The sequence below is a fragment of the Grammomys surdaster genome, unplaced genomic scaffold (assembly GCF_004785775.1).
Source record: "Grammomys surdaster isolate TR1022 unplaced genomic scaffold, NIH_TR_1.0 241, whole genome shotgun sequence".
NCBI classification, from domain to species: domain Eukaryota; kingdom Metazoa; phylum Chordata; class Mammalia; order Rodentia; family Muridae; genus Grammomys; species Grammomys surdaster.
Window position 1 is genome coordinate 4,324,296 of NW_021604686.1, and position 27,531 is coordinate 4,351,826.

At 49.2% G+C, this 27,531-nt stretch overlaps 1 protein-coding gene across 1 annotated transcript; it reads right to left on the reverse strand.

The window, feature by feature from the left end:
- Positions 1–717: 717 nt before the first annotated feature.
- On the reverse strand, positions 718–8,397 carry Nr2e3 (nuclear receptor subfamily 2 group E member 3). The gene is made up of 8 exons (XM_028774601.1): positions 8,123–8,397; positions 7,484–7,610; positions 7,225–7,328; positions 6,902–7,123; positions 6,661–6,818; positions 5,600–5,840; positions 5,244–5,349; positions 718–1,453 (listed from the first exon to the last, which is right to left on the reverse strand). Exons 1-8 carry the CDS (start codon positions 8,217–8,219, stop codon positions 1,321–1,323), a joined length of 1,188 nt encoding a protein of 395 aa, XP_028630434.1. The 5' UTR covers positions 8,220–8,397; the 3' UTR covers positions 718–1,320.
- Between the last annotated feature and the right edge of the window lie 19,134 nt (positions 8,398–27,531).

Consider the following 27,531-nt stretch of genomic DNA (forward strand, 5'->3'; position numbering starts at 1 on the left):
GTGCAGTTATGTGGGGATTAGACAACACAACCTGAGTGCCCAGCTCACTGCTGCTGTACACACTGCCTGACATGTAAACCCTGTGTCTCTGAGTGCTGCTGGGAACCCAAACCAGGGCTTCGGACATATCAAAAGCAAGTGCTCTTTGCTGGACCACAGCCAGCCAGTATAACGATTTATAATGATGCCCCAGGTCTCACGGACTTGCCTGGGTTTCTCTTTGTAAACGAGGGTTTGTTGAGCCAGGTGTTTCCATGGGGAATTAGGATGATAATGAAGCTGTAGAGATGGCTCAGTGGTTAAGAGCACTGACTGCTCTTCCAGAAGTTCTGAGTTCAATTCCCAGCAACCACATGGTGGCTCACAACCATCTGTAATGGGGTCCAATGCCCTCTTCTGGTGTGTCTGAAGATAGTGACAGTGTACTCAAACATACATGAAGTAAATAAATAAATCTTAAAAAAAAAAGGATGATAATGAAGAGCTCTTCACACACACACACACACACACACACACACACACACACACACACACACACACAGAGGCTGTTGTTCCCTCTTGCTCCAAGAGGGTGCCTTACAGGAAGAAGGAAGATCCCGTGGGAAACTGCCCAGAGCCTGAATTCATGGCACCTGGACTCTGACTTGGAATGAACCCAGATAAAACTCAAAAGATCTTGTGTTCATGTCTTCCAGGTCCTCAAACAGAGAGCCTGGACACAGTTTTCTGGTTTTATTTTAACTAAGGTCAAACAGAATACAGCAAAGTGTGTGGATTTTAAGTGCTCAATGAGTTTTAATGACTAGCAACTTATCATCTGGCTTCAGTTAAAGGGCATTCCGAGTGCAGGAGGCGATTTCCCCTCTTCTGACTCCCCACCCCCACCCAGAGGTGACTTCTGGCTTTCTCTCTATCAGTCTATTCTTTTTTTGTTTCATTTCCTTTTCTTTTCCTTCCCACCTCCCTCCCTTTCCCTCCCTGCCTCTGGTCTTGAACACAGGATAAACATGCCTGGCTTTTGCTCAACTTCCAGCCGTGAAATGTCTCCATGTCTCATGGGCCGACTGCTCGTTTTTATGTTTTATTTTTGCCACAGTGGTTTCTCCTATGACTATAACAATACATCCATGCAATCTACTGTCCAAATTGAATTAGGGGTATTAAGATTAAGACAGCTATGAATATGCCAATAATATATCCTGGGCGACATTTCTGCTACGTACAAATACCTGCATGTGGAATTACTGGATGAGAAAGCCAGGGAAATATTTAGCGTCAATGACGTGTTGCCCGGGCGCCTGAGCACACTGGGCGCCCCCGCTAGTTTTTGAACATATCGCACAGGAGCTTCTCCATTGGCGTGTTCCCGATGGTCTTTCGGAAGAAGAGGAGTTCAATGCGCTCAGCCGTGATGAACCTCAAAGATGGGAGCAGGAGGAGCAACTTCCCAAACCTGAACAGGAGAAAGGACGCTGTCAGGCCAGCCTCCGAGCAAGGCAGTTGGGGAGGGGAGCGGAGAGAGGTGCCCAGGGCGGGCCAGGGGCTTTCCAATGCAGGGAAGGCCATGCACTAGAGGACTCACTTCCACCCTCCCATTGGTTAGAAGCACGATGAAAACAGGGACTCAGTATCGTTTATTATGCATCAAGATTAAAAAGTGACAGGTTGCTTTGCACATGTATGTGATGTGTGTGTGTGTGTGTGTGTGTGTGCCCTAAGTGTGTGCAGGTGCTCATGTGTTTAGGTGGAAGTTGAGGTCAAGTGTCTTCCTGAATCATTCCCTATTTACTAAGGCAGGGTCCCTTCCTGACCCGGAAGCTCACCAATTCTGGCTAGTCCCCAGCTAACTTGCCCCTGTGCCGGTCTCCCAGGTGCTGCGATTGCTGGCCCACCATGCCTGCCAGCTTTTGTGCCGGGGAGGGGGAGCCCAGGGATCTGAGCGCCAGTCTCCATACTTGTACAGCTCTCTCCCAGCCTGTGAGACGTTGGTGGCAGTCCTGTTTGGATGCTCATTGACCATGGGTGCGATAATTATGTCACATCAGTTTTACATAGACAAATATGAGTTTCTGTCCATGAAACACCTTGGATGACAGTTACTACTACTGAAACTATCCTGAAGTCAAAGGAGATTTTAGTTAGCTGAGATATATCTAGAGACAAAGACTCTGTCCTAGTTTCAAGTAAGAACCATTTGCTAAAGCGGGTGTCCCCAGTACAAAAAAACAAAAAGAAAATCAGAACCAGATGACTCTGGGGAGAAGGCCTAAGGCTGGGGCCCATCTCCCCACTCCACCACCCCCCACACACCAAGAAGGCTGACCTCCACAAGGCTTTTGGTGACACAAGGCACCCAGAAAGCTATGAGAAGCCAGCCATTCACTCTCTGAGCTAGTGAGTGGCTTTGACCACCTATAAAACCTTCCTTTCTCTTGTGAGCAGCATGTGAGCAGTTCCCCCTCCCCTCCCCCTCTACCCCCCCTCTACTTTCTCTTCTCCTGTCTTACTGATCTAGGGACTGGGAAGAAGTACTGGGAAGTTTACTGGAGAATTATTGCAGACTCTGGGAATGGACCCACCCCGTAGATAATGGTAGGTAATGCATCACAACTGGACCTTTTAAAATAAAATAAAATAAAATAAAATAAAATAAAATAAAATAAAATAAAATGAGACTGAGGCTATAGCTCCTTTGGAAGAAGAGCTCTTGCTCAGCAGGCATCAGACCCTGGGTCTATCCCCAGCAGCACATGGACCCCATGTGGCTGCATATACCTGGCTTTCTCCTAGTGCTCTGGAAGTAGAGGCTGGAATCTCAGCTTATCCCCAGCAGCATAGTGAGTTGAGGGCCCAGCTTGGACTACATGGAGCTTAGTCTCAAAGCAGTGTATCAGAGCAAACCATCCAAACCATCCAAGGCTGGGTATAATTAGTGCTTCGGCATCTATCTCTCTGTAGGTTAGGCTAAAAATACATTGAACTGGAGACTGGAAGCCCACTGCCATGACACTCAGTCCTGCCTACAGTAAGTATTAAGTCGCAGAAGTGAGCTGGGGAGTCTGTGTGGAGAGCCAGAGGTCCTCCTCTATTCTTCAGTCACTATCCACTTTATTTTTAGAGCACTTGTGCACGCGCGCGCGCGCGCGCGCGTGTGTGTGTGTGTGTGTGTGTGTGTGTGTGTGTGTGTATGCTCCCACATATATGGACACATATTTGTGCTGGAGTATATACACACAGAGGCCAGAGGAAGCCATCAGGTACCCTTCGCCTCTCCGCATTATTCCCTTGAGACAAGGTTTCTCTCTGAACCTGAGCCTTGTTCTCTCAGCTAGGCTGGCTGGACAGAGCACTCCCAGGATCTTCCTGGCTCTGCTGGCCAGCACCAGTTTTTATTTATTTAACCTGCTATACCCATCATTTTCAGCTGTCTCTCATGGGTGCTGGGGATTTGAACCCCTGTCCACATCCTTGCACAGCAAATACTCTTACTCCTGGCCCTTCCTCCCTGTTTTTTGAGACAAGGTCTCTGAACTGAACCTGGAACTTGTCAATTACGTTAGGCTGCCAGCCAGTGAGCTCAGGATCCACCTGTCTCCATGCAGACCAGTGCTGGTGTGACAGATGTGTGCCACCATGCGGGGCTCTTACGTGGGTGCAAGGGATCCAAACTCAGGTCTTCATGCTTGCTTGGCAGACTCTGGGTGACTCCAGTTTCTCCATAGGAAGTCTTCCCCAGTATCTATGCAATCTGATACACAATCAACAGGCCAGGTGCCTCTGACGGCTGGTCCCAGAGGGAACCTGACCCAGGAAGACCTCTGGTTTCTGAATGCCTGTGATGTCCACATGTGAAGCTGTGTCACGCCATCACTGTTCTCCGTCTAGTCCTCAACCATGTAGTGCAGATTCTGCCTACCTGAGAGGTGACTAAAGATGACCACGTCACCACAGTTCTTTAGGAAGATGGCAGATACTGTGGTCTAGAGTAGTCCAGAGGCCTGGCTTAGTGGTATAAACTATCTGGTGCTTCAGTGTAAGACCTGAGACTCTCTGTCCATGTCTACCACCTCTACACAGCCTGCGTTGGCTGGCCAAAGCCATGTTCCTTCATGCCTGGCTTTACCACACATCCCCACAGTGTGCCTTCCACACTTTCCCCAGAGCTTGGCAAGTTCCTTCTAAACTCTCAACTTCCCTTTTAAGTTTTGAAAACTCTCTGCTTCCAAAGGCATCTCTTTGCCTGTTTTTTCCCCCTCTAGCCAAATGCCAAATCTGTCCCTCTCCAGTTCTCAGAGTTGTACACTGCAGTCTGTTTCCCTGCTCCCTGTGGCCACTCCTCAGGCCATGACCTCATAGAATCTCCTGGACAGGGATGTCTCCACTCTGCTTTTGTACACACTGCCCACCAGTCTGCATGGGGTCCAGTCCTGTGCAGGAAAGCCTCCTCCCGCAGAATTTCAGGTGTTCCCCTCACCTCTCTCATCCGACTAGGCATTCTGAGCTCTAGTCCAACTGGTTCCAAGATAACCCTCTGGCTCGATTTCCCACCTTCCTATCAGCAGGAATCTTTTGAACCTTCCATACCAGACGCCTATCTAAGAACACATTTTGCTAGGCTCTCTCTACTTTTACGGATAAGATTTTTCTCTTCTGTTTAGATCCTGTCCTGTTATGGACACACATGGTCACTGTCAATGGCGGGTAGGGCACACCTGTAAGCCCAGCATTGAATTTGAGACCAGTCTAGATTATACACTGACATCCTATCTTTAAAGAGTAAGTTTTCATTTGTTTATTTGTTTTTGGTGACATGGTTTCTTTGTGTAGCCCTGGCTGTCCTGAAACTTGCTCTGTAGACCAGGCTGGCCTTGAACTCAGTGAGATTTGCCTGCCTCTGCCTCCCGAGTGCTAGGACTGAAGGCATGTGCCACCACCTCCCTGCCCAAAAAGTAAAAATGTAAAGCTTGACATTTGCTACCCTTTCAGACACAAGCCACTCTCCACACCTGACCAGGATGATTCTTGTTTTTCACGTTCATGATGAATATCCCCATAGGTTTTGTCTCTTGCTGCCCTCCTGGGCCTGGCATGGAGCCTGGTCCACAGGAGATGTTGGATAGCTGTGGCTGACTGAGCCCTGTATCCTGTCTAAGCAGGGAAGCCCAGAGATGCTGTGGGAGAAGCAGGTAGAAAGAAGCAGGCAAGTTTGGAGGGTAGGTGGGCAGGTGGGTCATTACTGTCACCTCACAGGCTGGCTGGGGTGGTGAGCCTTGCTATGCTGGCTTAGCATCACCTGGGACTGGTCCTGCAGAGCCTCTACATGCTCAGGGTCCTTCAGGCCTCGTGTTTCTGGGAGAGAAGCAGCACCAGTGAGCTCCCTTCCAGAAGCCAGCCTCACCCCACACCCCTAAAAGTATTTGGTCAGGCCACATCTCTTTTTCTGCTTCCCCTCCCCCAGAAGGAAGACTGTCCCTCTACACCCAGGTGGGTTTACGAGGAGCCCAGCAGAGAGAAGTGACCAGAAATCTGCTTCCCCCCTTTTTATTCCCAACCATGTCTTTGGAAGGTCAACCATGTCTTTTGGGCCAAGGCTCAGTACCGGGTTTGAAGAGGACCAGGGCCTTCAGGCAGGCAAACTCTGTGGGGTCCACTGCCAGAGCACGGAACCGGGAGATGGTTTCCTGCAGGAAGCGTGTCTCTGCACTGGCCAAGGCCAGCCTGCCCTGAGAGCTGCCAGAGGCCTCGGGTGGTGCTAGCAGTGGGCAGCTGTCCAGGGGCAGAGACCACTGAATGGCTCCAAGAAGGAAGAGCTCATTCCATGCCTCTTCCAGCAAGATCACCTGTGATGAGAGAGGGTTGAAGTGTCAGCACAGGTGTACAGCTCCCGGTGCTCCCGGCCTGCCACCTTCTCCAAGGACAGAAAAGCCCCTCGCAGGTACCTAGAGCCTTCTCCAGACCTCTGCCTACACAGGCTCTGGCTCAGCCACCTAGGTTTTCAGATGCTTCATGGATTCTATCCAGAGCTGTGGCTGGGCCATTCAGGATAAGCCTAGAGAGGCTGGGCAGCCTCCAGGAGCCCAAGAGTGTCACATTGAGAGAGCTCAATAGACTGGCTGACTCTTCCAAGCTGTTCCCTCCAAACCTAACCCTGCTAAGGGCTCAGCACCTCTGGCCAGCGACGCCACTCTCTCCTGGACCACTGTGAGATCTCCACCAGCTATTAGAAACTCAGAGTACTTTTTCAGATGTGGAAAGGCTAGGGGACACTCAGATCACCTGAATTCATAGGGAGCCTGTGCTCTAAATAACTCAGTCAGTCACTTTGTTGTTGGGGTATGCAGATTCCTGTCTCGTATAGAATGGCTCCAGGCCAGACAGTTTGCACAGAAGAAAAGGTAATGGACCCAGAGAGCTACAGATCCCACTCTGTATCCCATTCCAGGCTCTGTGCATCTCTGGCTAGCATCCTTCCCTCGGGGAATTACATATATCCATTGCCACTACCCTAACCATCCCCAGCTCAGAGACACAAGTACCCTGAGGTAACCTGTGTAAGACTTTATCCCTCACCAGCCCAGGGGTATACATTCCCCCATAGCTGGCCGACCTCTGATCATTGACTGCCTGACCCGGCTCCAGCAGGCAGGCTGTGTTGTGTACCTGGTCCCGGAAAGGCAGGTTGGAAAACACAGGCAAGTTTTTGGCCCATTTGACAGCCATGAAGAGCAGGCGAGCCGATGTCTCATGGATGCCATCCAGACTGCAGGGGGATGCGGGGAACTCGGGGTCATTGCTGGTGACATCAATATTCTCTTCAGCTGCGAAGGAGGAGGTTGGGACCTTAGTGCCTGCTCTGTGGAAGCCGGGTGTGAGGATCCGTGCCCACTGCCTTCCCACTCACCGTCCTCTGGTTCCAGCTTAGCACAAGTTTCCGCGGTGATGAGGCTGGCCATAAAGTGGTGGCCCATGGCTCTGGCTGCAGACACAGATGTGGGGCCCCGGGGACTGGGCCCTGCCAGGGCAGGGGAAGCCACCACCGGTTCTGGTCGGGGCTCACTGCCTGTTTCCATGCTATCCAGGTGGACCTGAGCCATGCTTCGGGGCTGGCGCTCATTCTGCACAGCTTGGAAGGCAGAGAGACTCAGGACACACACACCCCGTCCCTGCCTCTTGGCAGTGATGCCTCTTGGTCTCTTTTCCCACCTCACTGTGCCCACCACTCACCATCTTGGTTCATGCCTGCTTGTAAGCACTTCTTCAGCCGGCAGGCCTGGCACTGGTTTCGATGGGCTTTATCCACTGGGCACATTCCTGCCCCGACCTGGCACCTGCAGAGAGGACAGGAGCTCCTGGGGGCCAGTGTCATGCCTTGACTCTAGGCCTTGAGTTGGGACAGTTTTGCCCTGGTCTCATCTTCCGCTTTCCCTGCACACCCTCCACCCACGCTATGCACACCGGGGCAGGCGGGCAGAGCTGGTGGCACCTGTAGATGAGCCTCCGTCTCACACTCCTCTTGAAGAAGCCACTGCAGCCATTGCAGGCATAGATACCATAGTGCTTCCCACTGCTGCTGTCCCCACACACTCGGCACTGGAGCGAGGGGCCCACACCTGAGCGGGAAGGCAGGGCTGCACTGAGATGGCTGCCCACTCCCTCCCCTAGTCACCCTTTTCCCGGGTCCATAGGTTCCCACGTTCCCCAGACTAGATCCGCCCATGTGATTCCAACCGGAAACAGCAGCATCCTCTCCGTGGCATCCTAACCTCTGCTCTCACCCCTTCCCCTCGCTCCTCCCTCCATGGCCTATTTCCAGTCAGACACCCATGCTTCCTCCACCTTCCCGGCCCCGTTCCTCCCCCGTGGGCAGCTGCAGCCTCTCATATGTCCCAAGGATCTCTCTGCGTCTCAAGAGCACCCATTTCCTTCCTCAGCAGCTCCGTTGTTGGGTCCTGCTCTGCTGGCCTCTGAGTTTCTAGGACATTGGGGTTGCCAGCAGACCCTCATGCTTGCTCGCGGCCCTGGGGCTGAGGCTACGTGTCTCAAGCTCGCTCATGGCTCCTTGAACCTATTGCTTGTACTCTCTTCCCCAAGGGCCCAGACCTCACCTCCAGAAAAGTCCTACCTGTTGGATCCTCTCCGAGGCCCCATCTACCTGGAGACTCCTTCTTGGAGGCCGTCACAGCCACGGGCACAGCAGAGGCAGCCACTGTAGAGTTCATTGGATAAGGATGGTCCCAGGGGTAGCCTGTCTGCTAGCAGTTGTTGGGCCCAGCCTATGCATCCATCTTTACCTCCGTCTATCTGTCTGTGCCTGACTCTCCTCTACTTCCCTTCCCTTGTAAGTTAGGAGCGTTTCCTCCTTCTGGAGCTTTCTCGCCACCTTGGCTCTGGGTCCAGACTTCTCCCAGCACAGCGCTGGACACAGTGTATGATCCTCTTAATCTTTACTGTCTCCACGGGGGATCAACTGGCCACACCTGCAGCATTACCCAGGTGCCCCTGGGAGCCCGTCAGTCCTGCTGCCTTCATACCGACTCCTACACTGCCTAACACGCCTGGGGTCGGTCCATCCTTTGCTGTCCTTACAGACTTTGCATAGGAGCAAGGAGCTTGGCTGAGACTGCATGCTGTCTGTTATCCAGTGACAAATCTTATAAGAGGAGGAGTGTTATACATTTGTTTTTGTGGCATTCACCATGTCATGTATTCGGGGCATGTGTGACTGTGCCTGTAGCACTGTGTCTGTGTAGGTTTCTGCATCTGGTTGCTTGTTCACGTTGGGTCCTGGGAAGCCCACCCTCTATCCTGGTGGTTCTTGACCTAGTCTCTTGATAAAGGACTACTTGGGATCAGTGGTTTGGGACCTTTCCCCACAGAACACTCCCATCTCCAGATGTCTTTCTGATCAGGTCCAGCAGAGGGTGTTGGGCAGGCTGGGTGCAGAGGAGAAGCTAGTGGATATTTTTCCATGGGGCAATGAGGTGGGACACAGCTCATGAAGTAGGAGTCTGTGCCTCCTGGTTCCAGGCTCACTGAGAATGAGGCACTAGGGCAAGCAAAGATCCACCTCCACGTATGCTTCTGCTCTGTCATGGGCCATGCATCCCAAACAAGTGACTTAGTCCCTCTGAACCTTAGTTTTCTCCGTTAGTGTGATACAATGCCAGTCTTAGGTTGTAGTTGGGAAAATGAAGTTAAGATGATTTCCCAGAATGTATTTTGGTGCCTGGTACTAATGAAGAAGATTGAAGCAACACCAGAAAACATCCGTTCCTGTCCCTACTATTTTGTTCCCTTGCCATCCTCTCCCCAGGCCACAAATGGATGTTGGTGTGCAGGGAGGGATGCCCATCCTCAGCTGCCCTCACCCCACAGAGTGGGGTAGATCAATTCTGTCCCGCATTAGAGCCTGGGAGTGCCTAGAAGGATCATGGAGTTAAGAGGACAGAAGGGTGGGGCAAGGCCTTCTAAGTGGGGTTAACCCTCACTGTGACAGAGAAGCACTATTGGGGATTTGGAAAGTCAGCTCAGGGGCTTTGCAGGGTGATCCGCTGAGGACAGGAGCCTCTCTATGTCCTGTCTGTCCTCACTCCTACCTGGAAGCCCCTCAGGACCCTTCATGGACAAGGCCTGAAGCTCCACTTAGCAGCCAAGTCAGGGTATCAGAGCAAGGTTTGTACCCTAGACATGTCATTGGCTTTACACATCCAAGTCTTCCATCCTCTCCGTGGGCAATCTTGAAAGACATTCGTGGCTCCTGTGACAGCTTCGTGACAGCTTCTCAGTAGTCTCTGTCCTCACCTAAGATCTATGCCCCAACACTGACCCGCATAGACATGTGAGTGAGGCCCAAGTTTGAGGGGGCAATCATGAGGGGGCAGAAGAGGCCAGGCTGAGCCGAGGGTTGAGCTGAACCAGTGAAGAGGGAAATGTAGGACCTACGAGTATGGATGATATATGGTCGGGAGGAGGGGTCAAAGGTCTCAGCAGTGAAGTGCTCTGGGGAAGAGTTCAGTGACTTCTCACACAAACCGCCACTGTCATACACCTCAGAGTGTCCCGACAGAGAAGCTGCCACTATGAGCCTCACAGCTGGGAGACTGAGTCAGAGTGGCCCAGAGTGGAGAGGTAAGTTGCCTCAAGCTGCACAGCTATGGAGCAGTAAAGAGTCGGGGATGGTTATAAATCAATGCAGATCCATCCCAGCGTCTCCAGGGAGACACCTGGGTGAGCCTGTGTCATGAGGAGGGGCCAGATGGAGACAGGACCCAGGGCCTGGCTAATGCCTAGCCTGACATTTTATTTGCTGAGCTCTGTGCACTTCTGTTTCTTCATCTCTCAAGCAGGTGGGTGTGTTCTGGGGGGGAGGGGACGGGAGATATACTATAAAAGGTTAGTAGGGTAGAGGGAGGGGGCAGGGCGAGGCCAGTGCCAAAAGGAGTCGTTGTCTTCTTTCCCGGGTGGACTTGGGCCTCATTTGGGGCTGACGGTATAGAGGAAGAACTGAGGAAGGGAGAAAGTCCTAGTCCCCTAGCTGGGCCTCGGGAAGGCTTTGTGTCAAATTGAGCCCAGAGACCTTGACCCCACCAGGTATGTGTTCTAGGCAGGTGCAGGGAGAGTCAGGACAGATGCAATCCCTTCCGCATGGGGCATTACCTCTGCTCAAGCCCTGAAGAATGCCCTGAAGGCAGAGCAAGGGGGTGCCCCTCCTGCTCCCCAACTTCATCCCTGCCCATCCTTTAAAACCTGTTCAGTTTCCACTTAACCCACCCGTTGCCTACTGCTAAGTCTTGTCCAGGCCCGGGCTGTGCTCTTAATGTTGAAGCTTACTCCAGAAGTACTTTCCTCTGTCCAGATGGAAGATTCCAGAAATGGGGTTAGAGTTTAGCTTAGCATCTGATCAGAAGGCAGAAGGTCTGTTCCTGAATCTGTGTTCTTCTGACATTCTTGGCATGCTGGGTTCTCCCAGGACTCAGCCCTGTGCTGGCGATAAGGACGACAACTCAAAGGTTAGATGACAGGAGATATACTATGCAGGGGTTAGCTGAGCCTGAGGCAGGGGAGGGGGGTGGGGGGTGTTCCCCCAGCCTGTGACCGCCAGCTGCTGGGGCAGACGCCAAAGGATTACTCAACTCAAAGCCTTGAAACTGCTGACAAAGCCACCAGAGGCCACCTTACTAATGCAATTATTCCTCTAGGGGACAGGTCAGCAACTTCCTCTGACTCCCCAGAGGCCTGGGGTGGGTGGTGGGAATAGTGCAAGCAGCAGCGCTGACCTCCTTAGGGCCTGGGCTTGAAAAATCCCTAGTCCAGGTCTGTCTAGGGCCCAGGCCTGAGGCCTGACCTGCCAGGATTCTGAGGGACAGAGGAGATGGCTCCTGCCAGGTTGGTGACTGGCTTGCATTCCAGAAGCTGCACTACAAGATCTAGTCCTGTCAACAGCATGGGGTCCCTGGTTAATTACTTCTCCCAGGTTAATTACTTGGCAGGGTTTTATGTACTCAAGGCTAGCCTCAAACTCACTATGTAGCTGAGGATAACCTTGAGTTTTGTCTCTCTCTTTTTTTTTTAACTTTTATTTTGTTCTTTGACAGTTTCATGCATGTATAAGGTGATTATTATTATATATCATTATTATATTATTATATATCTCCTAAGCCCCTCCCACTTGCATCACACCCCTCCTCTTCCTCTCTACAAACTTCCTTCAAACAAACAACACATGGGGTTTTGGGGGGTGTTTGTTTTGAGACCCAGTGAGCTTAACTGGAAATGTCTATGTAACCATGGGTTTGAACCATGGGCTGGAGGGTTCCTCAGTGGCACACAATGGGTGCCTCTCCCTCAGAATCTATTGGTCGTGGGAGAGAAGGGCCTCTTAAGCTCCTCCCTGATCCACTATTGATTGCTGATAGGCTGAGTCTTCTGTAGGCAGCCACAGCTGCTCTGAGGTCAGCCTTGAACTTCTGATCCTCTTGCCTCTGCCTCTTTAGTGCTGGGATTTCAAGGGCAAGCCACTTGGTCTGTGTGGTTCTGGGAATGGAGTCTAGTGCATGCTAGGCAAGCCAGCACTCTGCCAACTGAGCCACACCCCGAGGTATCTTCAGTCTTTGAAGCGATACAGTTACCTGTGAGTTCTTCTGAGCTAGAGGCTCAGCAACTTCCCAAACCTAACCAACAGGAAATTTCCAGAACATCGGATCCTGCTACCATTGTAGTAAAACATCCACTTGTGGATGTTGTCTGTGTGCCTCAGAACCTTCTAGAACCACTGCAAATGGTGAGAATATCTGCTGGTCTCTCCACCTCAAACCATATAAAACAGTGTTTCTAGCTTGAATTCATAGGTATCAGGAGACAAAAGGTCACGGGACACAGGGTTCTCGGCCTGGCCTACCTGATCAATGGCTTCTTTTTCTAGGACAGGCAGTGGACAGATCAGAACCCAGAAAGGCAGACACCAGAGGTTTCTCAACAAAGGCTCTTTCTTCTGCTCACTAGATAACATTTAGAAATAATCAGATTTCTCCTGCCCAGCTGCCCAGGCCATCAATGGAGTAGTCTTTGCCCTTAAGCATTTTAAAGACCCAAACAGACCTAGAGAACCCTATCCCGGGCTCCGACTGCAGGGAAGGCTCTTCTTTCACTTGAGATGACAGGAGGTGATCATATCTGGGTCAATTACTCCCTCCTGCCAGGTCCTCTGAAGGGTGGGCTGCTTCCTCTGCTCTCTAGCAGAACAGTGTGTGTGTGTGTATACATATGTGTGTGGATATACATGTATATGTATCAGTATATGTATATATGTGTATGTGTGTGTCTGTGTATGTATATATGCACGTCTGTGTATGTATATATGTGTATGTGTGTGTCTGTGTATGTATGTGTTTCTGTGTGTCTGTGTATGTAAACACGTGTGTGTGTCTGTGCATGTGTATATGTGGTATGTGCATCACTGTGTGTCTGCATGTGTGTGTGTGTGTGTGTGTGCACATGTGCACATGCTGAAAGAGGACAGAGATAATATCTTGCTTCACCTTATTCCCTTGAGATAGTTTCTCCCAGAAGCACCCCAGTACAGCTAGGCTGGCTCAACAATGAGTCCCCTGGATCTGCCCATTTTTGCACCCAACACTGGGATTCCAGGCACACACACCTATACACTACTTTTATGTGATTGCCATGGATTTGAACTCAAGTCCCTGTGCTTATACAGTAAACACTTTACTCACTGAGCTACCTTCCCAGCCTTTACTAGAAGAACATTCTAGAATCATCCTGAGAGAAGTTCTCACTAGAAGTAAAAAAAAAAAAAAAAGCCATTTAAAAATGTTTCCTGATGAATATGCATTACAGCTAACATTGGAAAAGAAGAAAGTGCTTTCAGTTTTGAAAACGGTGGGAGTGGGTGGGAAATCATATTACCTGGAGTAATACTGAGAAGAAACACGTAAGGACAGATTAAGCGTAGGGTGGGGATGCTGAATCTGCTGTAATTCCATCATCAGGCGAGCACGCGCAGGGCTGGTCTCTGCTGAGAAGAGCTGTAGCCTGCAGCAATCCATCCGGCAGCTCCTACCCCACCCCACCCCACACCTGCTGAACTGGATTGTAAACCAGTTCATTGCTGGGTCACGGATCAGATCTTGGGGTGGAGGCATCTTAGCAGGGGCTGGGGGAGAGTTCAGAAGAATTTGAAAACCAGTATAAAAGTTTTTTTTTTAAAAATTGTATTTGTTTTTGTTGTTTTGAGACAAGGTCTTGACATAGGGTCCAGCCTGAGCCCCAGCCTCCAAGTGCTGGAATTAACACTGTTGCCCACTGTGCCCTGTTACTACGGATCAACAGGCCCAGCCACGCCAACACAGGGATTTTGCTACAGCAACCTCTTTGCCTCCCATGCTGGCTTTCCAGAGAAGGTTTCTGGAATGTCAAGGGTATGTTGGAGAATTACCAAAGCTGTGTATGTGTGGATGTGCCAGAATGCACACATGAGGCGAGGATAGGCCACAAGTGACATGTGCTGAGTTGGCACAGAACATTACTGCCCGAATCTACTTATTCTTGAGATCCTGGAAACCATCACGACAACAGCTGCGAGGATTATAGAAAATCCCCTGTGGAGCTGTGCAGAAGACAAGCTCTAATGTGACACACAGTGACATTTCCTATTCGACTTTTGATACTGACCTCTTTCTGATACTCTTTCTTAGCTATATTTTCCCATTTGTCAAAACTGCTAAACTGAGGCTCTCCTGCAGGGAGATGAAAGACCTATTCCTTAGAAAGGTGTTTTAGAAAACACACAGGCTTAAAGCAATTCTCCACACAAGAAGTTCCAGGAGGGTCCTGGGTAGGAATGATTTTTTTCCTATCCTTTTAGCCTGCACTGCCCAGATCTGACTCAAACTCCTGCCCCCTACACAGAACACGTGTTCCTGCACATGGTCTGTGTGTATGCCTATGCGTGTGGTGTATGTGTGTGCATGTGTGGGGTGTATGAGTGTGTGTGTGTGTGCATTGGTGCCACTTGAGTGCACATATGGAAGCCCAACACTGACACTGGGAATTATCCCACATTGGTCTTTCACTGTATTCTGTAAGACAGGGTCTCTCAATCAAACCTGGAGCTCATCAATAAGGCTAGCTAGCTAGATCTGGGGATTCCATCCTCAGTTTCTGAGGCTGGAGTTAAAGGCAGGCTGCCACACTTACCTGGCATTCACAAGGGCTTCTAGGGATTCAGGCTCAGGTCCTTGTGTCAGCATAGCCTGCCCTTTAACCTGGAGCCATGTCCCCAGCTCCTCTGAGTCCTCTGTCTCATGTCTTCTGTCAGGCTTTCTTACATGGACAGAGTCACAGTCTAAAACCCCCGCACAAAGAAGCCTAGTTTGTCCCACTGCACTGGTATGGCACTTGTCTCCCCTCCCTGATGCCTACTTCTTTTGTGGTACTAAGGATTGAACTCAGGACCTTGGGCATGCGGGGTAAGCCCTCTGCCCTGAGCTATATCCACAGTCTAGTCGTGACAAGTTTCTGGGGTACTGAAGATGATTATGTGTAGGAAGAAGGAGATAGCAAGTTACAAAATATCACAAACCCAAAAATCAGTAGTACTTAACATTAGTCTTGTTAGTTTGCTGATCTTAAAGGGAACTTCTACATTAGGCTACGACTAACTATTTGATTCTAAGGTAAGACTCCTGCATAAGATTCCAAAACGGACGCTTTTGGAAGCCTGTGTTTGTGAAAAGACAACATTTTGAAACAGAAACAATCACTGGAGTAATACTAATAAGAAACACTTAGGAACAAATTAAGTATAGGGTGGGCGTGCTGAATCTGCTGTAATTCCATCTTTAGGTGAGCATGTAGACTACAGGGCTGGTCTCTGCTGAGAACAGCTGTAGCCTGCAGCAATCCATCCCGCAGCTCCCACCCCACCACCCCACACCTGCTCAACTGGATTGTAAACCAATTAACTGCTGGGCCACGGATCAGATCCTGGAGTGGAGGGGGGAATTGGTTACACATGCCTTTAATCCCAGCACCAAGAAGGCAGAGGCCGGTGGATCTCTGCGAGTTTGAAGCCAGCCTGGTCTACCTAGTGAGTTTCAGGACAGCCAGGGCTACACAGAGAAACCCTATCTCAAAACAACAACAGTAACAATAACACCACAACAGTAACAATAATACGGAAGTGTTAGCATAGTTTGGTGTGACAGTGGCATCGTGGTTATGTTGAGTAAAACAGCCGAGTCTGTTAGAAACCTGTCTTGCAGTGTTTTGATTTGCTTCTGAAACTTTCAACAAAACAATGTAAAAGTATTAATTATTGTTATTACTGTCTGCGAGTTTATGTGTTGGAGGACGACTTTCAGAAATCAGTTCTCTTCTTTTACCCCAGGGATTGAACTCTAGTCACGCTTGGTGGCAAGCACCTTCACCTGCTGAGCCACCTCACCAGCTAGAAGAATTTTTTTAAAAAAATCGTTTTTAAAAATAACTAAATTCACGAGGACTGGGTGTATCCCGGAGGTGAGGCCCTTGCACAGTGTGCACAGATTTTGGGTTCAGTCCTGAGCGTGTCCAAACAGAATAGAAGAAAAGGGTGGCTGAATCAGCAATATTTAAACTTGATGGGTATACGTGTCTCACTGTCTATTATCTATAATTTTGCTTGTGACTGAAATTTTATATCATAAAGTCACTGTATAATGTGTCTACACATAGGAGTGAACCACACAGTTAATGTGGTTGATGATTTATTTTGATCATATGTATTCGACTTCATGCTTTTCCTCTCTGCTTCCATCACTCCCACTTTAAATTTTGAACCCTCTCCAACCGGTTCTGCTAACAGGAAGATACAAGCGTCCCTTCAGCTGGAATCCGCGAGTTTGAACACTCGCGCCCCCATTTGTCAGGAGGGAAAGTGTCACTGAGGAACGAGGGCTGAGGTCTCGGCTTTGTCTATGGTGCACAGCAGAGACTTTCCCTTCTCACCCTGGCTCAAAAGTGTCTCACAGGCCTACTGCGTCTCATGTCACATAATTGGACTCACTCGCAATACCCGGAATAACCACACGATGGCAGCATTACCCCGATAGCTTTGCCTCCACAGACGTTCTGACTTCTAGCATATTTACTGAAATTTGAAATTAAAGAAACCTTCCTCAATATCCAAGTCGAAACTTCAGGCAGAGGTTAAAACTCTGAGTGGTAAATCCTGGCAAAGTTTCCAGTGTCCCCAGTTTGGTGTTTCTCCACCAAAGCTCAAAGATTCCCTTAGAGGTGACATCGCTATACCTTAATATCAGCTCTGACACGCTGACTCACGTGTTGTGTCATTCGCTGCCAGAAGCTCAACTCTGAAGGGATGAAGAAGGGATTTTGATTTACTGAGCCAAATCAAAGACTGGCACCTTGGCATCAAATATTATAGTATTTTAAAAATTATTTTAGTTATTTACATTCCAAACGTTGTCCTCCTTCACGGCCGGCCCTCCCCGAGTTCTTCACTCTATCCTTCTTCCTCTTTGCTTCTGAAAGGGTGCTCCTCCACACACCCCCACCTCACCCTCGCCAGCATCCCCTTTCCCTGGGGCATCAAGTTTCTACAGATTAGGCACATCCTCTCTTATTGTAGTATTTTCTAAAAGAGATTTTTGTGATCCCACAGACTTGAGATGACCTGTCAAAAAAATGGTTGCAGGTAGATTTTTGGCTAAATCTTAGTTTTTCTCTGCATTCCAGATGTAACTACTGGAATCATTTACTAAGACTTAGGGAGCAAAGAGCAGGAAGGACAGTTACTGAATTCAGACTCAGAAACGGCTAGATTAAACCTGGACAATTTACCATTCATGAGGCTTTGTCGGCACACAGACGTCTGCAGCAAGGCTTGGTGAGGAGTCTTCTGTTAGGAAAAGAATAAAAGCAACAAGATAGGGAAACCCAGCCTGGTCCGAAATGCTTCCGACTAGGCTGACTGAAATTTGGAACAGCACAGGAGAGAGAAGGCTGACTGACCGACTTCCAGAGATGATGGGCAGACTTCTGTCCAGTCAGAAAGCCCCGAGGTGCTGCAGCAGGTGCAGAGGGGAGGCTGCAGGTTTAGAGAACCTGGAGAGGACTCAGTGACCGGCAAGAAGGGAGGAGCTGGGCCTGAGGGCCAGGGAACCTTCTAGATACAGAATTGCTGGCTGTTTTCCCATGGTGCATGTGGTCCTGGTCCGAATAAGTATCCTGACATTAAAAACTTGAGAATTGAATGATAATGAAAATAGAACATACACCAATTTGTGGGACACACGGAAGCAGCTTTAAGATGTAAGTTTGTATTGCTAATTGCCTACCTTAAAAAAAAAAAAGTGGAGAGATCTCAGAGGTTTCTACGTCCAGGCTGTGGCAACCCGTGGAGGCAGCCCACAGAGGAGCCTGCGTGATCCTGGAGAGGTCTGCGCAGATCATCTGCGCAGATGACTGGCTTGCCTGTGCCCCAGGCCCTTGGTGCTGCCAAGCCCTTCCTGGATGGATGATCGAGGTGTGCTGTTTGAATCACAGATGCCTCCAGCTGCTTCTTATTCCAGCGACTCTCAGCTGTTGGAGGTCAACCATAGTTTCACTGACCTCCTTGGCTGAATTAATAAAGTTTGCTTGCCATGATAAAATGTGAGACTAAGTATTTTCATAACGAATGAAAAGAAAATGGCTAGCCAAAACAACAAACAAACAAACAAAACCTCACAGATTGAAAAAAAAAAGAATTGAATTAGCATTACTAATAACTCTGGTTTGCAGTTTCCATGGCTCATACAACCTGGAGGTTGGAACAAACCGTCTGAAACAAGCTGTTTTGGGGCCGGCATCTAACAACAAAGCAGCGCAGAGGACACTCATTGGTTCCTGTTTCTTGGTGCCGGCAGGAATGGTGGTGTTGGGTCTTGGGCAAGGGCAGGTGCTAAGCACAGGGGAGCTATGGGCAAACACAAGCGCATCTGGGCTCAGATGCAGGAGGCAGCCAGCAGTCCTGTCGTCAGGACGAGAGGAGGAGGATGTTAGCATTCAGTTCAAATAAACTCAATTCTTTGTGCCCTCTGCATCCCTCCCCCATCCCTCAGATAGTCTCTAAACAGAATCAACCTTGACCCTAGATATATTATTTATTTATTTATTTATTTATTTATTTATTTATTTATTTGAGACCAGACAGGTTTAGGCTTTCAACTGTCTACATAGCTGAGGGTGACTCTGAATTCCAAACTGTCCTACCTCCACCTAAATGCTGAGACTTGATGCCTAGATCACCATGTCCAGATGTAGAAAACCAACTTTGGACTCTATATATGACATGGGGCATGGGAGTAGAGGTAGCTCACTGAAGGGAGAGAGAGAGACACACACACACACACAGAGATAGAGAGACAAAGAGAGACAGAGAGAGACAGAGAGAGACAGAGAGAGACAGAGGAACAGAGAGAGACAGAGGAACAGAGAGATAGAGAGATAGAGAGGAGAGGAAAGAGGGAGGAAGAGATGGAAAGGGGATATCATCACAGGCCCTCACCCACTGACCCACTTACCCACTGACCTGGTTCTCATCCTTCCAGAGTGGGCCGTCTACAGCCAGCAGCAAGCAGCATTTGCCATGATCAACACCATACATGCAGGGAGCAGGTTCTGGCTTCAGCTCACATCCCCAAGAAAGTTGTGTGATTCTTTGGCAGTCAGGTGCCCAGTAGAAGCACTGAAGCCTGACAGACTTGCATCCTATGTCTTGGGCAGGTGTATGTATCCTGTGTGATCGCATGTCAGTCTCCTGGTCTGGATGAAGCACGGTTCCTCTAACTGCAAAATGGACTGAGAACTAGCCAGACACCAAGGAGCGTCTGCGTGATGAAGGGAAGCAGATAGCAGACAGAGAATGTCAGGAGAGCAGCTCCCCATTGCCTGGTCAGGAAGGAGACCATCAGGGCTGGGGTGGGGAGTCGGGGTACAGCTGGTGTAGCAGATGTGGATGCCCCGTACCACAAACAAAGCCAAACTGAAGCACCTCTGTGTGGCCTCATTTACTCTGGCTATGAGGGAATGGAGAACTCCGGCTATCTGTCGACAGGCTTTTCTCTGTGGAAGGTGGATGTACAGAGATGCTCTGCTGACTTTTTTGGGGGTCTCCTTACCTGCAGGTACTTCTGGGCACACGGTGTTCTTAAAGGACCCCAGGATGCTCTAATGTCCCAGATGGTGCGTTACCACACCTATATTAGTCTGTATTATAAGCCAAGATTTTTCTAAGGTGACAGATGCCATTTGCTCGGCTTTCCAGAAAATGCATCCATTTTCCTAAAGTGTTAAGTGCCTGACTTTTTCACGATCAGTCATAGTGTCAGCTATATGAGCTTTCAAGGAGTTGGCCCCACCCCACACCTCTTGAATTCTTCACCTCTCACCTCCTGAGTCGGGTTGGCAAGGCCTCTATGATTCTGTTACTCCATCTCCTTGACTAGCTTTTTTTTTTTTTTTTTTTTTTTTTTTTTTTTTAACCACCATCCTGGGGATTGAATTCAGGTCGTCATGTTTGTGATCTAAAGACATTTTGCCACTTTTACCCTCTCCCCAGGCCTGGGGCATTTTATTTTGAACCAAGTCTGACTCCTTGTCACTTCCCTGATTGGCTGTTGTCGTTGGTCCTTATCAGCCCCTGACGGTTGAAGACAGGTTCCCCACCAGGAGCTGCCCCATCTTGGTTATGATCTTTGGAGACCCTTCCTACTCAGTAAATCTCTATGACAACGTGTTCTCTAGAACCAGTGATGGTGTTGGTTCCCAGCTGGGGTCTGACCCTCAGCATATAGCAGGCTCCTTGCTTCCCTTAGGAGGCGGGGCTTCTGTACCTTTCCAAGTGCAGCTCAAGGTGAAAGTGGCACTTTTGAGCTTAGGTAAAGCTGTGCCTGGCTTTGGAAAACCAATGTGCATTGGCTCGAGTTGGTGTGCAGGAAGAGACCAGAACTGATATACACTGAGAGAGACCATATAACATGTCCTGGGAGATGGAGATGGAAGGGACTCCAGGCTGGAGGGGAGGCTGCAGAATCCTAGTGTTACTACTGTTAGCCGGGCTGACGTGCTGATAGCTCTCCATCAATTTCCCAATGTTTGCAGTAAGGGTAAGATGTTACATGAGTTCAGGTCTGGGAACACAGCTCAGTGGGCGTGCTTGCCACGCGAGTCCAAAATCCTGGTTTGAGCCTCAGTGTGGCCGGGGGGGGGGGGGGGGGGGGTGGCGTAAGATTTTCTACATGTTGTCTGGTAGAGATTCCTTGTATGCATTTTTTTTTAGGCTCTGCCCAATAGTTACCTAGCAACAGCCAGGTAGGTGCCTGGTTTGCTATAAAAGGACTATTTGACCACCCCCACCCCCCAACTCCCCCACCCCCCTGCTCCTTCTCTGTCCCTTCTCTTTCCCTTTTCTCTGCCTCTACCCGCTTCTCAACTCCCCTTCTCATCCTTCTCATGTCCCAAAATAAACTTTATTTTATTACTAGACCTGTTGCATGGCTGGTACTTCAAGGGGCGGGGGTGGGGGGTGCCTCAGCACAGACCTGCTAAGGCACGCCCTCCGGGGCGCATCATACCGCATTTTTCAAAACATATCGCTCCTGACTTTTCACACTGAAGAATGAATGAAGTTTGTGGGTAATGGCTGTACAGCACAAGGAATGTTGAAAGTACCACCTGATGTAATTAATCGTGTACCTGACGTAATTATCACGATGCGTTTTATGTTAAGTAAATTAAGTGAAAGTGAAGTTTTCCAGTTAACATAGAGACCAAGGTGAAGTCAGTTCCTGGGGAGCTGGGGTTTCACTGTGGCCTTTTCTGCAGTGTGACCACCTTATTCAGACAAGGCAATGCCCTGCAGAACCAGCAGACATCGGCTCCTTTTTATTTTTAAAGATTATTTTATGTATATGAGTACACTGTAGCTGTCTTCAGACACACCAGAAGGGGGCATCAGATCCCATTACAGATGGTTGTGAGCCAATGTGGTTGCTGGGATTTGAACTCAGGGCCTCTGGAAGAACAGTCTTAACCGCTGAGCCATCTCTTCAGCCCCCCAACAGATCCTTTAAAGGATATTATATATTGTGTTCTCAGATTGTCTCCCACCCAAATGGTATTCAAGCCCAAGATTGAGCCACCAGTTGTGGTAGTTGGAAAGAGAAGCACCTCGCCTTCCCTCCCCCCCCATGTAAACAATTCCCAATTGTTGCTGCTGTTTAGAAGGCGTGGCCCTTCTGTACTGGAGTTACATCACTGGAGATGGGCTTTGAGAATTTAAAGCCCCTTGCTATTTGCAGGTCATTTTCTCTGCTTCCTGCTTGCAGGTGAATCTTTGATCTGCCCACTCACAGCCCGTCACCATGCCTGCCCCTTGCTGCCTTGCTGTGATGGACTCTTAGCTCTCTGGAACAGTAAGCCAAAACCAACACTTTCTTATATAAATTGCCTCGGTTATAGTATTAAATCACAGCAACAGAAAAGGTATCTAATGTATCAACTGCCCCTCCCCCACAGGGCTCAATTCTTCTCTCCGGGAGGAGTTTTGGAAGTCTTGTCGACAAACCAGCTGCAGCTGTCAGCTTGACACAGCCTTGAGTCACATGAGGGAGCCTTAGCAGATTGTCCAGATCAGACTGGCTTGTGGCTACTTTAGATGGATGATGGATGGAGGAGAGAAGCCCTCTGTGGACAACCTACCCCATCCCTGGCAGGCCATCGCCTGAGCTGTATCAGAAAGCCAAGCATGAGACAGTAAGCCAGCCAGCTAGCAGCACTGCCCTCTCTTCCCCTCAGTGATGGCTTGTGTGTGACCTGGAAGCGAAAGTCAGATACCATCCCCAAGTTACTTGGGGGCATTTGTTACAGTGACAGAATGGAACCATCCTTGTTGAATGCCTGTTATATGGATGTCATTTGGGCACATGGATGTTACCCTCTTGAACTCAGTAGCTTTGATTATTCCCCAGAGATCTGTGTAACATTGTACCCATTAATGTCTGCCGTGGAGGGGGAGGTGCTGAGTCCCCCCTTCTCCTGGATATACAGCCATTACTGGGGTCAGAGCCATTCTCTTGGGTGGTGTATTAACATTGGCTCACCAAGTTAGACTTGAGTGGAACTGTTCTTCTGGTTTCTCAGTACTCTCTCTGAGGTTCACCTCTCTGGGAACATTTCACACAGCTGTGAATGAGTAATGGAATGGGTTGAATAAGAATTGTCCCCATAGACTCATACATTTGAAGGGTTAGTCACCAGGGAGTGGCCCTATTTGAGAAGGATTAGGAGGTGTGGCCTTGTTGGAGTAGGTTTGCTTGTTGAAGGAAGTGTGTCACTGGGGGTGGGGTGGGCTTTGAGGTTTAAAAAGAGCATGGCAGGCTCAGTTTCTCTGTCTCTGTCTGTCTGTCTGTCTCCCTGTCTGTCTCCTTTCTCTCTCTCTCTCTCTCTCTGCCTGCGGATCAGGATGTAGCTCTCATGGAGTGCTCTAGTGGTATGCTCCCCACCATGGTGATAATGGACTAAGCCTCTGAAACTGTAAGCCAGCCCTCAGTCAAATGGTTTCCTCTATATAAGAGTTACCTTGGTCATGGCTCTTTACAGCAACAGAATAGTGACTAAGACAAGAACACAGACTAAGCAGATCTTTTAACCAGTTTATTGCATTTTTACAATAAAAATAAATTAGTTGTACACAAAATAGTGCTGGAAAACAGCCCATATCTGCTCATATAATTCACCATCTACATGCCTCCCCTTTCCATAATAACTTAAACCTGCAGAGGGACATGTTGCCGGTGGTGTCCTCAGGGGTTTCTTGGTTCTACTTCTGCAGTTCACAGGTCAGCCCCGAGGCCCTGGCCTCCACAGTCCCCAGCAGGGACCCTGGGGCTATCACCAGAGCTGAGAACGCCGCTGTGTGTCTCCAAGTCTCTCCCATCCCCTCAGCCCAAGCCGTCCACAGCTCTGACCTGAGCAGTGAGGCAGGTGAAGCTAACGGCAGGCCACACTGAGAAGGAAAGGATGAGAAAGACCAGTTACCTTTCCTTCTCCCAGTGTCTGCGTGTGAGGAGAGGGCAGATCATATGAGAAATTATAATATTTAAGACAGAAAGGTGGCAGGCTTAGTCAGGTACAATACCAGTGAGGAGAGCCCCTGAATACATCAAAAGCAGAGTTAGTTATATTTGATTTTAAACCCCTAAAAGTTTGGCCAATCACTATATAAACAGCTGTAAGGAATAAGACACTGGGGTGCAGCAATGTACCAGGAAGCTGGCTTTACCAATCAAACAATTTTATGCAAATGTGGATGGCATATGTAAATAAATACCTATTAGTTTCCTTTACAATGAACACAGTCTAAATGACAGAACTAGTCTGGCGTTGCAGTCCACTCTGCAGATATAGTTCAGAATACATATTTCCTTTAAACATCTTGTATTTACAGAGAACAAAATAATAAGTTATAGCAAAGGATGTCCTTACGTTGGGTGGATGGTGGGGGGCTTGGGGAGGCCCAGGAAGGTGGGAGTTAGTGGGTATAACAGAATGGACTTTTGTCTCCCTGAGGCCAGGGGCTGAGAGGCCACTTTCCACAGCACAGTTTGGATCCCAACAGAACAAAGACTCAGAGCACAAAGGATGGGGTGGGGTTAGGAAGCTGTTGCTCTTTGTCAGCAAGGGGTCCCTAGGGAAGGCAAAGTGTTCTTACAAGAGATTGGAAACAAATAGCCCAGGCTAGTCAAGGCTGCCTCAGTGGAGTGTTGTGTCCTCAGGCAAGCGATTAGCTGCCCCTGTGTCTGTTTGCTCCTCTGTGAAGCAGAGATGGGAAGATGGCTCTGCCCAGATTGCTAGTGGCTGCCATATGAGGGCACAGGCAGCCTACAGGAAGAGGCACTCATGGGTTTCAAACGGAGACAAGGGAGTAGCAGTTAGGAACGACATGAATGAGTCCCTCGGAGCTGTTCCATTTTGGAGAGCTCCTTCCCACATCCTGACACAGGATCTGGTCTCAGCTGCCACTTCTATGGAGAGTTACTGTCTCCAGGATCCCTGCACCGTAGAAGGTTCCGGCTTGCAGAAAGTTCGTTATTCTGTAAGAGCCAACCAGTTTCACCGAGCCTTCTCCCTCCGACTCCTCAGAGGGCTCTCATGGTGTCCCTTCCTCAGATATCTCACCACAGAAGTCCCTCGCACTGTCTCCAGCAGGCTGCTCTCTCTGTCAGGACTGGAAACCCCCATCTAAACATTCCCTGTGAGCAGTAGTCTTCCTACAGACACCAGCTCTACTCTCAGCCATGTTGTCTCTGTGGCCTTGGTGGCTTGTGGAACGGCTTATACACACATGCATATATGTTTGTTCATGTGGAGGTCAGAGGACAACTTTTGTTCTTCAGAGGCCATCCACCATGTTTTTTTTGAGATATTGGTTTCTCCCTGGCCTGGAACTTACCAAGTAGGCTGGGCTGGCCAGCTAGTGAGCCCCAGGGGTCCTCCTGTCTCTGCCTCCCTAGTGCTGTGATTGCAAGTGAGTACCAACACACTTGGCTTTTTGCATGTGGGTTCTGAGACTCGAACTCAGTTCTTCAGTGGTTTGCTGACTGAGTTAACTCGCTAGTCCAGGGGTCCTTTATATTCTGAGACTTCCTCTCACTCTTTGATCCATTTTGAACTTAGCTGAAATTCCTCCCTTTCTATCACCATTCAACTGTATAGTTATTCTTTTAATCTAAAGGTAGGGCTCCCACCACCTCCCAGTAAACTAAATAAGGCCTTCTCTCCAGGGTTTTAAAACATCTTTTCAGTTCCCTCTTATCCTAGCTGTTGGGTATCCAAGCTCGGGGCATCAGCCAGCTTTCTTCTAAGACATCTAAGCTATGTGTAAAATGTTTTATCTGGCAAGGATCTGGCCTCCACCTGCAGGCTTGACAGATCATTCACCCTGTTGTGATGTCGTCTTGTTTCATTTTATTCCTTATATTTATATAGGACAACTCTATAGTGTCAATGCTAAGACAGCTATTAATAAACCGAGGCTATCTTGGGCAGGTGCTAGTAATATCCAGATTTCTCCATACCACACAACAAATTAATCTAGCACCTCCCGTTTCTCAGCCCTTTAGAAAGCCACCTTTTAAAAAGAGAAGGTTGGGTGTGAACGAGTAGAGAACAAATATGCGTGCTAAAAGCAAGGAGGGAAGGAGAAACAGAAATCCTGGGCTGCCAAGCTCCCCTGGCTTCTCGCTAGTCTGAGCACGGCTACAAGCAGGGAACTGCTCCCTCTAGCGGCCGGATAGCATATTCCCACCCGGCCCTGAGAGGAAAACAAACAGAGACCCAACAGAGGCTATAAGGAAGGTTTTTTTCCAGTGAGAGACAGCATATGCTTTTCATCTAGGGCTTTGTTGACTTTTGTTGAGAAAGGCTACACAGTAGCTTTAATTTACCCAATTTTTCATTCAGAGCTCACGATGGCACACCAGAAGAAAATCAATATTGAAATATAAGTTTCAGTTTCGCATCACAGCCAAAGAAGGGAATGGAGAGGCCCGAGAAGGAGGTGGTAGATAAAGAACCATCTGCAGGGCCGAGCATCCATCCCTGAGGATCACTGGGGAGGCAAAGGCCCCACTGCCCACACTGTGCAGGAAGGAGGCCGTGCAGGGGATGAAAGGATGCAAGGTTGGCTTTCTAAACAAAATCGACCCCATTCTAAAACTCTGCAACCTTCTAAAGGGACTGAACTCCCGGGGACAGCTCATTTTCCTGGAAAAATCCACTGAACTCAGATGAGGTGTTTTCTAGTTTTGTTGTTGTTTTGTTTGGTGTCTGCCTGAAGAACAGGGCCTGCCCCATTTTCTCTGACCTACACTTACCACAGGAGGATCATTGTCCTTGCTAAGAACTGTGAGGTGACATCTGAGACATAGGATAGACAAAGCCCTCACCAACCCAGCCCAGCCCTGAGAACTTGTGGGTTGGAAGGACCAGAGTGCTCACTCTCTGCAGAGCAGTCCTGTAGGCCCTGTGACCACCCGTTGTGGGGTGGCTTTGATGGCTAGAACACTTTCCTTCCATGGAGCTAATGCCAGCCTTCATTTTACCCACAGATCACGCCCGCCTTACCCTCCGACATGTACACAAACATCTTCCAGGGAATCCTTCAGATGTCTGGCTTGTCCAGCAAGATCTGAGAATGGCTGCATAGAGAGAAAACTGCCCGGGACAAGCCGGAGAACGCACCGACAGCGACTGGCAGGGAACTGGACAGAAGCTGCGCATGCGCGGTGGCTTCTCTCTGCGCTTAGCATGGCTTTCTCTCTGTGCGGTCTCTGCTGGGCTGTGTATCTCCTGTCCCACAGGAGAGGTGGGGCTGCGTGCTGATGGGAACAGATGCTGGGAGGATACTCACAGAAGGCCAAGGCCATCGGGATCCTGACAGAGAGCATCAGACCAGACAGGTTATACCATCCTCACAGCTGTGAGTGGTCACAGTGCAGGCTGGTTCATGGAGGGATCCTGTACTCGGGGTATGTGCTTTCTTTAAGGGAAACATGCCCAGAACCCAAAATCATTTCTGTAAGTTTACAATTTTTAAGAAAAAAAAATTCTCTTAATTGTCCCCCCCCTCCCCCAACCACGGCATCCCAAGATGGTTCATCTTTCAATAAACACTGTGTCCCTTTAGGCCTGGGGCCTCTGGAATTACAGCTGGGCAGAGTGACTCAGCAGAGATACGGAGGGCTTCCTAACTTCTTTTCCCAGATCTGCAGCACTAAAACTGGTCTCGAATAAGGCCCTTTCTATTGCAATATGATGTTGTTGGGATAACTGGCTTGGCTTTCCCCTGGAAGAACCCAGGAGAGAGAGAAGAGCCCGTGGGATTTGGGAGTTTGCTCCAGCTCCAGAGTAGCTTGTCTCTCGGGACAGTTCTGTTGAGAACGGAACTTAGCAAACACCAGAGTCCTG